General features: G+C 39.0%; 1 protein-coding gene across 5 annotated transcripts in view; it reads left to right on the top strand.

Moving 5' to 3' along the window:
* dmd (dystrophin) overlaps nt 1–12,330 on the top strand; it is a 493,723-nt gene that overhangs the window by 156,750 nt on the left and 324,643 nt on the right. For all 5 annotated transcript variants that reach the window (XM_048268223.1, XM_048268225.1, XM_048268222.1 and 2 more), the window contains 3 exons: nt 4,690–4,931; nt 6,180–6,366; nt 6,866–7,011. In XM_048268223.1, coding sequence (XP_048124180.1) covers nt 4,690–4,931; nt 6,180–6,366; nt 6,866–7,011 — 575 coding nt within the window. The remainder of the gene's footprint in view (nt 1–4,689; nt 4,932–6,179; nt 6,367–6,865; nt 7,012–12,330) is intronic.

Genomic DNA, 12,330 nt, shown 5'->3' with positions numbered 1-12,330 from the left:
GAAACTAACTTCACAGTAGTGTCAGTCAAAAACAGTTATGCACAGTTAATTACTTTCACTAACTTTCACTGTTGACTGACAATAGGTTACCATTGAAAGCCTGAAAAAAGCCAGACTTACCCCAATAATATTCAAATGATTTAATAAAAAACCTAAGGACATTTATCCTGCAGAGGAATTGCTGCTTACATCTCATGACAGTGTGACTTTAGCTGTGCTTCATATGCGTCTTTCACTATAGATCAGGTTTTTCTTGGTCATTGGTGTAATGCTTTTTAGATAATGTAAGATAGCGATTTTTAGATAATGCTCCAGACCCCACCTTAGGTTGTTAATTGCCACACCCCTGGGCACAAAGCTTAATAAAAGTGAAGTGAATGATGCAAAACTCGTGTGTAAAATAGTAATAAACTTTAAGTCGGGATGATAATCCGCTTTGCACCAGGTTTTGCGTTGCGGAAATAGGGCTATAGGGATAACGTTATACAGAATTAATGGACGAGGGGGAGGCAAAGAACTCCCAGATGCACAGCGGACTCCTCCTGAGTCCATTAATTTCATATAACAGGACACCTCGAAGGCCTTTATCCCGCTTATCACCCTGGTTGCCACTATAGGTAATAGTCATACCTTTATAGCACGCAAAGGAAACAAGCGATTCCATTTAAAAAGAAGCCAACTTTGTTTTGTTGTACAATTGTCTTTGCCCCTGACAGCAATAGCATGGACAGTTAGCTTGTTTACAGTTGATTCCATTGTTACGAAGCCTGCTTCCAGGCTCAACCGTCGTCTTACTATGGTTGTTATAGTTACCATTCATAACCATTGATATGGAATGGTGATTAAACTTGTGTTTTTACCAGATCTACTTCATAGATGTGTCGTTATTCAGAATTAATAGCCACCCCACCAGCCAATCAGAAAAGAGTATTTCTTCTCTCCCCGTGATAACATAGGTCAAACTACGTATGTTTAGCTTCAACTGTAGCCTATGTATATTTTGTCCTCTATGCCTGTTTCATTCTGGACCATCAGGGCTGGAATTAAACATTATGTCGTCAACCTTTTTTCGGAATTGCAATCACTATTTCTCTAATAGGCTACTCTAATGGAGCAACATCCAACATGAATTTGAACTTTTAATTAAAAAGAACATACATTGTAGGTGTGTAGGTTTAAGTTGAGTTACTGTCACTCTGAAATTGTGTCAGTAGTGTGTAGGTGTAATTGAGTGCCTGTCATTCTAAGACGTTTGTGAGGGAGGAACCCTTGCAGTTTTAACACAGTTAAAAGGCAACTCATATGTGTGGATGTTATTCATAATGTGTTTTCTATGTAGTTAAATAATAAAACATAAAGGTTTGTACCTTTATTATTTTACCTTTATTATTATAATTTCTATGTAGTTAAATAATAAAACATAAAGGTTTGTACTTCTTCTCCTTGGGACAAGCACTTTTGAGTCTTGGAAAACACTTTTCCATTTACATTGGGATTTTGCAAATAATCAGTGAGGGGTTAGGTGCCTTGCTCAAGGGCACTTCAGCCGTGCCTACTGGTCGGGGTTCGAACCGGCAACCCTCCGGTTACAAGTCCGAAGCGCTAACCAGTAGGCCACGGCCGCCCCTGTCAACGTATGGGACACTGCACGGACATCAGGTTTGCACACCGGATCTTCTACTACCTTCTGACATCATCGTTACTTTACATTACATTATTACATTACATTTGGCTGACGCTTTTTTAACCAAAGCGACTAACAACATGGTAAACAGTTTAAGTTTTAGAGCAATTCTCAACAATTTTAGGACATTAGAGTACAGTAAGAATAAGTGCATCAGTGAGTGCTGTTTTTAACAGTTACTTGTCAGTTTAAGACGGCTGGTGAGTGCTAGGATCAGCAAGACTTGTTGTAAGTGTTGCTATGAGAGGAGATGTTCTCTAAAGAGCTGGGTCTTCAGGAGTTTTTTTGAAAATGGAGAGGGATGTCCCTGCCCTTGTAGGAACTGGCAGTGTGTTCCACCAACGAGGAACAACAGATGAGAAAAGTTTGGATTGGCCTGAGCGTACCGGTGGTAGGGCTAGACGTCGTTCGTCAGAAGAGTGCAGTGGTCTGGAGGTAGCGTATATCTGTATGAGGGCATTCAAGTAGGTGGGAGCAGAACCGGAGACTACTTTGTAGGCAAGCGTTAGAGCCTTGAATTTGATGCGGGCCGCCATAGGTAGCCAGTGTAGCTGGATGAGCAGCGGGGTAACATGTGCCCTTTTGGGTTGGTTGTAGACCAGGCGTGCCGCCGCGTTCTGGATCATCTGAAGTGGTTTCACTGCGCAGGCTGGGAGACCTGTCAGGAGGGCGTTGCAGTAGTCAAGTCATGAGATGACGATTGCCTGAACCAGAAGTTGGGTAGCATCTTGAGTCAAGTAAGTCCTGATTTTCCGTATGTTGTAGAGTGCAAAACGGCATGACCGGGCGACTGAGGCAACATGATCTGAGAAGTTTAGTTGGTTGTCGAGAACAACTCCTAGATTTCTTGCAGTCCTGGTAGGTGAAACAGACAGGGAGTCAAATTTGATGTTGATGTCGTGGTGGATGGTAGGTTTAGCTGGGAGGACCAGCAGTTCAGTCTTTGAGAGGTTCAGCTGGAGGTGGTGTGCCTTCATCCATGTAGCTATGTCTGAGAGGCAGTCCGAGATCCGTGCTGAAACCAAGAGGTCATCAGGTGGAAAGGACAGATAGAGCTGTGTGTCGTCTGCATAGCAGTTGTGCTACTTCTCAGCTTTCTCCGCAGAGCCGTTAGCTTAGCTTAAAAGAAAGATAGCGGACACTATTTCCTCATTCTGGGAGTGAGGTCACACCACCGTAGACAGTAAAAGAAAGCCTACCCCTTATGGTTTTTATGGGAGGCATTTTTTCAGACAAAAAATATAAATATCTTGGTGGGCACTGTACTCTGATCCGCATAGCCTTCCCTAGCTCAACCTGAACCCTCTGTAGCTCAGAGTGGAATAGACTGCTAGCGTGCTGATGAGTTTAGCAGTTCGAGTCAGCACTGTACCCTCTGTCCAGCTTTAGTACTAGTAGTGTTGTGATTTTTAGGAACCGCCCTAGAACTAAACCTGTGTCATGAGAAAACAAGTTAGTCATTCTCTTTAACAGCCTATATTGTGGGTATATCAACCAACTACGGATATTGATATTGCATTGAACTGAAACTGAATTGATGCACTCTCTGATGCAGGAGACCGGGGTTCAATTCCTGCTCACTGCAACAATTTTGAAGGTGCATTTCTCACAGCTAAACCAAGCTAGATAGAGAGATACAGTATATAGAGAGATAGAAGGTTGGGCTTGTGAACTATAGGCTACATGGTCCTCGCTTTAGATTGGGGGGCTGCAAAATGTACTACAAATAGGTAAGAAAGGTCTTATAAGCGTATTAGTTATCCACCTCTTTGTCTTATACACCATTAACAAGCATTAATAAGCTGCTTGTTAACACTTACAACTTTTAACAAATATGCTTGTAGTAACTTAAAAGGCTGCTTATTAACACTTACAAGCTGCATGTTAAAAGTTAGTTAACAACTAACAACAGTAACTAACTGTTAGTAATGAATTGTTACAACAGTTATAACAACAGTTAACTAACTGTTAGTAATGAATTGTTAACTGCTTATTATGCACTGTTAATACCTAATAAGCACATGTTATTCTAAAGCGTTACCGTTTAAGTCTTGTACAGTATGTGCAGTGTCCGAAATAAACCCCAGGCTAAAAGCCAAGCTCATTCATTTGCTCACCAGAAACGGGATTTTTACCCAGACATTATTTATTTTATAACGTCGGCCATGGAGGTAACGAGTCTCTCCTGGTTTTCTGACCATGGTCGGAAACGAAGCAATCAGGAAAGGTTAACACTAGCAGGTTACGGAGACAGGTTACACTAACAGAACGGAGCCTATAAAATTATGTGTTTCTCCTGCAATGCATCTCTATTATTGCGCGGGCATAAATTCTCAGAGTTTTGCGGGTGCAGGTGGGAGTGTAACACGCACGTTGCGGGAGTGGGCGGTAATGGTCAGAAATTCAGTGGGAGCGGGCGGGAGTGGGATGTAGAAAACAGTCCCGCGCAGGGCTCTAGCGGAAAGTTTCACGATTTCCTTCAACCACTTTCAGTTCCCTCATTGGTCCTGAAAAGTGACGTCATTACAACAGGTCCACCCAGGTTCGAATCCGACCTGCGGTCATTTCCCGATCTCTCTCTCCTACTTACTTCCTGTCACTCTTTGCTGTCCTGTCCAAATAAAGGCAAACAAGCCTAATAATATACTTAAATAAATACAGATAATATACAAAAAAATACAGATACAGTATGTCTTGTCTCAGGCTGACATGAGGAAGGGAAGCTCACTCGTTCGTTCGAAAATACTACCAGGTTTCTACTGATACAAAGCTTAATGCTAATCGTTGAAGTATCTCTTTAAATACCTGATTGGCTATTCAAACAGGAAGCATTAAATTTGTCTCAAAGGTGTTCGTAAAAACTATCCGTACAGACATTTTGTGTTTTGATAGTTTAGTTTGATTTTCCTTAAGATGGCATTTCAATTCAAATGTGAAATTTAACTCTCCTGTGTCATCATGTTTATACACGTCAACTTCAGTGTTGTTCTCTTATCTCTCTGCAGGTGGTTCCATAACAGAGAATATTTATCTGGCAGCACAACAGCTGAGCAGTCGCTGGGAGGCATTCTGTGCCCTGTTAGTTGAGCGACTTGCCTGGCTAGACTATCAGAGCCGTATTCTGGCCTTCTACAATCTTTATCAACTACTGGAGCAAAGTGTGGCCTCTGCAGACAGCTGGATAAAGTTGACGCCACTGCCTCCCAGTGAACCTGAGCCGATCAGAAACCAGCTTGATCGTTGCAGGGTAACAGTGACATATCTCTACATTCTGCTAGATTTTATGGTTTTAAGCCCCCAGGTAGCGCTGCATGGAAGGCACTAGGGTTAGGCAAGAGTTAAGGTTAGGGTTAGGGGTTAAGGTTAGGGTTAGGTGCCGTGAAGTCGACGGTCGCAGTGCTGCCTTGAAGTCGACGGTGGGGGCTTAAATCACCATTGAGCGTTCTGCTAGAGGAATGCTGAATATGTGTCTCCACACGTGTATCCACATAAACATACAATCTACATGTGGATTTGGAACAATTACTGTGAAAACCATGGACACTATAGATAGATATATAGATAGATAGATAGATAGATAGATAGATAGACAGATAGGTAGATAGACACTTTATTGATCCCCAAGGGGAAATTCAAGAATAGGATACATAGGATCTCTCAAAACATTAATCAGTGACTGAGCATGCACACCATTTTATTTCATAGGGAAAACAGGGGTACAAATAAACAAAAAAGATATTTCCAGAGAAACAGGCAAAAATGCAATTACTCTTAGTAGAACACCCTAGATTGCACCAGAGCAGCAAACAGAAGAAAACAAATTGAAAAAAATGTGTGCACTGACATATGTACTGAACAAAGAAAGTACTGTAATACAATTAACTTGATATGAACACAATACCATGGCTGTCATTAAGTGTTCTTAATGTCAATTTAATCAGTATTTCAAATTTATTGTATACAGTATTATGTTTCTGGTACACAACACAGTAATAGTGCTTCAATTAGTTCAAATTCTATATATATTATTTATCGTACATCTTATTTCACTATTAAAAAAATATTGAATCACCAAGGTGAAAGTGTGTAAGATTTGATTTTAAGATTTGTAAGATTTGCAGTTTGCAAGGAGTTGCAAGAGTAGGGGATAGGGGGACTTAAGAGAGATGTACCTTATTTTCTTTACATTGTATAGAAGGTTATGACACTATATGGTGGTCATATTACACATTGCTATGAAGAACTTCTAGTTGAATACTAAACATAGATACAAAATAACCATTTAATTCAGCATGTTTAGATGACACAGCGATCTTCTGTGCCAAAAGAAATAGATATTACAACCAGATGATGGCACGACTGATAGCATCACATTGGCGTTGGTTGCTGTAGATGTCAGGATTTCAGTTAGAAATGGGAGCTGGATGTCTGTTAATTGACATTTTTTCATATTGTATTTTGACTTATATTTGCCTTTTTCGCAAATGTTTCACAGGATGAGATTTCACGTCTCACAGCTTTGGAGCCATCTTTGGATCAGCTGAAGGACCAGTTGGATGAACTGAAAGGCACTGAAATGCCTTCAGAGCCTGTTTTCTTTGACACGGATATACCAAGTCTAACCGAACATTACTATAATGTTCTGGAGGAGTTACGCAAACGTGAAAAACAGTTAATTTTGGGTAAAGAATTCACAAGATCACTATGCATACAGACCAGCCTCTTTGTCTGCTTGAGTGAGATTCATACGATTTAACTAGATCTCTTTCAAGATGCCCTTTAAAGATACTTTCAATACTATATACTTTCTCATTTGTTAATACTCTTTTATTCATTCACACTTATATGGAAGGAATTATCTATATATTTAACCCTCAGAAAACAGATCCACAAGCTTGTTCGAGGACATTTTGGTAAAAAAAAGGTCATAGTGTTCTAGGTGTACGGCCTGTAGTATTCCAGCAATTTCACAAGTTCACATTATAGGCTGAATAAAGGAGACATAATGATTGATATGATGACTTTTTTTAATGAACTCAAATGTCAACACACAAGATTAGATCATGATAATGATAGCAGTAGTTATCACTACTGACTAAAAGTTATTGACTGCTACAAATGGCTGATTATAGCTTGATTTAATTAACATACATTATATCTGTGTTACATATATGGATGCAGTGCAAGAAAGTTTGCCCCCTGCACGCTACAAGGAAACTGTGGCAACTCTTCTGTCCTGGCTGCAGCAGTGTGAAGCTAAGCTTGCTGCCCCATCAGCTGCTGTGACAGAGCTGCCAATCATGGAACAACGACTCAAAGATATACAGGTTTGATTCTATTGGTTCCCTGCCTACTTTATGTTGGGCTTATGTGTGGAAGTTGCAACAGTAGGTCCTATTTCAGTTCAACTCCTACAAAGTCTAGCTCAAATCTTGCTCTGAAAGAGTTGTTGAATGAAGAGGAAAGCTAGGTTATACACTTGAACTACACTGCAAAAAAATAAATTTAACCATGTGTTATTAATCTTAGAATAAGGACAAAAAAATCTATTTGGTTTTGTTTTTAGTATGAAGACTTACCTACGTACCTACAGTAGCACTCTCTCAAAAGATAATTTTGACTTAATTTAAGAAGACTTTGACTTATTTTAAGTAGCCTTATCAAGACAAATTTACTTAACCCTTAAAGGTGTAGGTTTTTGAACATTCTAAGTTCCGCAACAATTGAAGGTTCTAAAATTCTATGTTGAATTCAATGAACCCAGATATTCTTTAGAATGTTAATTTCCCAACATTCCTTTAAGGGTTAAAGGAGAATTCCGGTGTGATATTGACCTAAAGTGTGTTGAAATATGATACCGAGTGTGAACGTGGTGTCACCTCCCTAGGTTGTTAATTGCCACACCCTGAGCGCATTGTTTAAAAAAAAAACGTGCAAAATAAGAAAATAAACTTTGCGCCGGGTGGAAAACGAGTTTTACTGTCGTTAATAGCCCTTGGAATGTGCCTTATATCCTTGTAGAATGGAGAGACACAGAGAGAGTTGGCCTAGTTGAGCAGAAAGCAGTTGATAAAGGGGCAATCAGTTTAATTGGCTCTGTTAGGGGGCCTAGTTCAGCAGCTGGCAGTGGATACAGGTGCAAATCAGTTTGATTAGCCCATTGTGATGTCATAGTGCCAATGCAAAGTCTATGGGGAAAAATAAGCTTGATTTATGTTAATATCTCAAAGTATAAAGTTTACAACAACGAAAAAATACATTCCTCAAGTGTCCTTTTCAAGACCTATGTTTTGAAGTTTGAAGTTTGAACAAAGTTTCTACGTTAAATGGTTGAAGCTGAATTAGACGCAGAAATTTGGTGGGAAGAATAATAACTAGAAATGCAATTCCCAAGGAATTACCAGTGCATGAAAATGCAAAAAATATTATGTAAAATATCATACAGAGTAAAAACAAATAATGCAGATATAGTTCCAATAGTGTTGCTAGGGTACATATGATGGTTGTTATGCCAAATGAAGTGGTTGCTATGATGGTTGCTAGGGTAATCATGTTGATTGCTAGGTTGACATTGTAATGGTTGCTAGGGTAAATCATATTGTTGCTAGGGTACTTATGGTGGTTGCTATGCAATAAAGTGGTTGCTATGGTGGTTGCTAAGGTAATCCTGTTGGTTGCTAGGTTGTTGCTAGGGTAATTAAGATGGTTGCTAGGGTAGTTGTGGTGGTTGCTATAGTAACTCAAGTGGATGCTAGGCTGGTTGCTAGGGTAATCATGTTGGTTGCTATGTTAGTTGCTAGGTTGTCATCATGGAAGTGGGTGATAGGTTGTTGCTAGGGTACTTGAGGTGGTTGTTAGGCTGTTGCTAACTTAGTTGTGGCCGTTGCTATGCTGGTTGCAAGGTTAATCTCATTGGTTGCTATATTGGTTGCTAGGTTGTAACTGTGGAAGTGGTTGCTAGGCTGTTGCTAGGGTATTTGACATGGTTGCTAGGCTGTTGCTAGGGTACTTGAGGTGGTTGCTATGTTGGTTGCTAGGTAGTCGGTGGTGTTGCGTTTTGTGTCCACTCTGGTGTCTATGGGGCTCCCGTAACACAGTAGAGATCGCTACTCCTGTAGGTGTGGGTGCATTTGTCTTCGGAATGTGAGGATTTCACAGGGTAAAAGAGGAAGTATCTTTCAGTGTGTGTGTCTGGTGCGGGAGCCCCTTTTCGATGGGTTTAGGCTGTACAAGAGGATTGATTTGATGGAGAGGCTCTCCCTATCTGAATCAAAATCCCTAATTTGGGGTTTAGGGGCTAAGGCAAATAGACCACTTCAGAGTCTCTCTCTATCTCTTAGTAGCTATTCCCTGTTCCCTTCGACTTGTACTTCAAAATGTGGTTAACTTCACTAAAAGAGGAAGAAATTCAGAGCTGTATTTGCCATAGTTGTTTGTCATCAAAATCTGAGAGAGGGTAAAAACTCACTACAGACATTCATCTGTCTGTCTAGATCGGATGGAAGATCAACTACCCTATTCTTTTGGGAGCTTTGTCAAATTGAAATTAAGGCTGTAATATATAAAAACTTCAATTGACCACATCGGATCTATAACAATTTAGATTCTATCTATAAATACACTTATCAGACACTAAAAATACACTTAAAAAATAAATACACTTTATCAGACAGATTTCCGTATCCTCGCTTGGGTGTGTGATGTGCATTCAGACCACAACGGGTCCTAGACTTTAGCTTCACAAACAATTTGTCGCGCCAAATAAATTTGCTAACAAAGCCTTTTTGTTTTTTTGTCTGCCCTGGAGCATAGGACTATCCTTCCCAAATGCCTGGCTGAGTTCGCTACTTCTGTGTGTGTCAGTGCAGTGTTTTTTGCCCATATACAGTGTCTTAGAAAGTAGCCCTCAAACGGATGCCTTACTTACCCGGAGCGAAGTCAAATCTTTGGAGCAGGAGGCCCTATTGCAAGGTATCCGGGGTTCTCAGCAACACAGGCAGAAAAATACGGGAAAAAAACGCTAGACGGTCTTTTTACAAACTCCCAATCAAAGGTTAGGATTTTGACTTTTATTAAATACAAACAAAAAATACAAGGAATGAAAACTGTCTAAGTCTAAAGGCTAAATGCTTGGTCCAAAGAAAATGAAAAGGAAAAAGAAGAACAAAAAACCAAAGAACCCTGAACAAGGGGCCGTTCTCTTTTTATACCCCTCTCAGTCAGGCAGAACATGTCCAAGTTTGGTATTATGTCTTGCCATGAAATATTGGTTCTGCTTTTTTTTTTTTGCTTAGTTTCCAGTCAGCTTTTTGTTTTGCTGACAAACAGTTTCTTACAACTGGTACATTATGTTCTTACATTCTGTCTTTACATTTTGTACAAAGCACATGTCATTTAGCATAACACACTTTAATTCTAACACAAACTTTTTATATCTAAGCAAACACATTTTTGTAAATATTAGCAAAACACTTTAAGTTTTATAAGCAAACTTTCTTATATGTTCAAGAAAAACACTCTCTACATTTAAGCAAAATCATAACAGGTTATTCTAGCAAAAACAATTTATGTTTTTAATTAAGAAAATACACTCCAATTCTAAGCTTCTAAGTTTTTAAACATTATAAGTCTAACTTGTTTCACACTGGTTGTCTATCATTATCTTGCCGCATTTGCACATTTTTATTTGTTTTAGAGCAAGCTGGATTTAAGCAGTTATATGACTAAAAGTCTTTTAATAGTAAATTATGATTCTGATTATTCATTATCACATCTTCATATTGTAAAGTCACGCTACAGTGGTTTAAAGGAGAAGTTCGGTGTGATGATTGACCTAAAGTGTGTTGAAACATGATACAGAGTGTGAACTTTTGTCTCATAGCTAATCTCGGCTTGTCCCCTGCACTTCGAAATCTGGCTCTAGTTAGCCGATGCTACCTACAGGTTTTCGATGGGGGTTGCTGGAATCCATGCATTTCCATGGAATTATTTTTGGAATCTGATCCCTTATCATACCTGTACTCGTCGCTTGACTTATCGTGACTAAATTCAAGATGGCGGCGAACGGTAAACTTCCTGAAGGTTTTAAATGTCAGTGGCCGGTTGCACAAAGCACCTTAAGTTTTTTCCCTTAAGTATGACCCTTTTCTCCTTAGGTAAGGGATTTACTTAAGGGTGTTAACGATAACGTTAGCCTACGTAAACTACACAATAACAATACGGCATGTTTCTGATAGAAGCTAGGCCTATTTGACAGAGTAAGCATATTAACAGAGAGGTTTTATTTTAATTATCAGGTTAATATACTTCATTTATCAGCATCAATTCAGTTAATAATATGGTTAAGGTATAGTCAGATGTCCCTTAGGTTTTTCCCCTTAGTTAGACTACTAAGGTCGTTTGTGCAACAGTTGAAGGGATTTCTTACAAGATAAGGACAAACCCTTAAATACTTAACCCTTTAGGCGCCAGAGTTTTTTTTTCGAAACGTTCGATTTTGACATCTTCATTTCAAAAGGCTATATCTTAAAAGTGATAAGAGATACAGACTTTCTGTAAATTAGAGAAATATTAAGGATGACCCAAAGTTTATGTAGGGATTAAATGTTTATATCTAATTTGCATATTATGATGTCATATGGTGGCGGCCATCCTGGATTATAGAATTTTCATGAAAAGTCGCATGTTTGAATGATAAAATGCACCACTTCTTTCCCCCCAAAATGTCCCTTACCTTCTGTATGCTATATTGCACAATACTGAATGCTCAGGTAAATAGTAAGTAGTGAACAAAGTGTGTAAATCATTACTAATAAATGGCAGAAACAAACCAAATGCATGTAGCGGTAGACTGCTGTAGAGATTTTCCATTTACTACATACAGTAGGCACTCTGATTCCATGTATGGGGCACATATATATTATTCAGATGACACACAAACACAAGTAGACAAGACCTGTTTAGTTCAAAAGCTCATTTGCCACGGCAAGGCACAGATCAGGAGTGAGATGACGAGACAAGATGACGAGACAAGACAAGAGACAATGTTAGTATTTTTTTCTTTTTGTTGTTTTTGTTGATTTTTTTTGTTTTTTTTCTTAGCTGACAAAGACACACACATCACAAGGACATGAACACACAAAAAGGAACACATAGTGTATGTTCTAAATGATTAGGGAAATAGATAGCAAATCAACAGTGTAAATCATTACTAATAAATGGTTGACTTTTTTTTTTTTATGTAGCAGGCCTTTTGCTGTAGAGATAATGACTCCCTATCCCTATCCATACAGGGCCGGCATTCCCATCATCTTGTGATAGACTATGCATGACATTTTTTGTGGAAATACATAGCCTACATGTGCACTAGTGTCTAATAACAACAGACACAGTTGTTTGAATTCATTTTGGTTTATATGCATAAACCATTTATTTGTATATGAATCATTCAAAAAGTTGTACATTATTGAATTAATATATTAATGATTCATAAATAGGCTACATATCAGTCGGTCTACATGGCTAATAGTTGGTCGGTTTGTCTCATGATGGTCTGTGCAGTGGAATAACTTCATGATTGACCATAATGACACAGAAAGTGTTTATGTAATCACTATTTGAGTATGTATCCTTTCCACTGCATAAAT

This window comes from Alosa alosa, chromosome 17 (genome assembly GCF_017589495.1).
Source record: "Alosa alosa isolate M-15738 ecotype Scorff River chromosome 17, AALO_Geno_1.1, whole genome shotgun sequence".
NCBI lineage: Eukaryota > Metazoa > Chordata > Actinopteri > Clupeiformes > Clupeidae > Alosa > Alosa alosa.
This window is presented reverse-complemented; position numbering and strand designations above follow the sequence as displayed.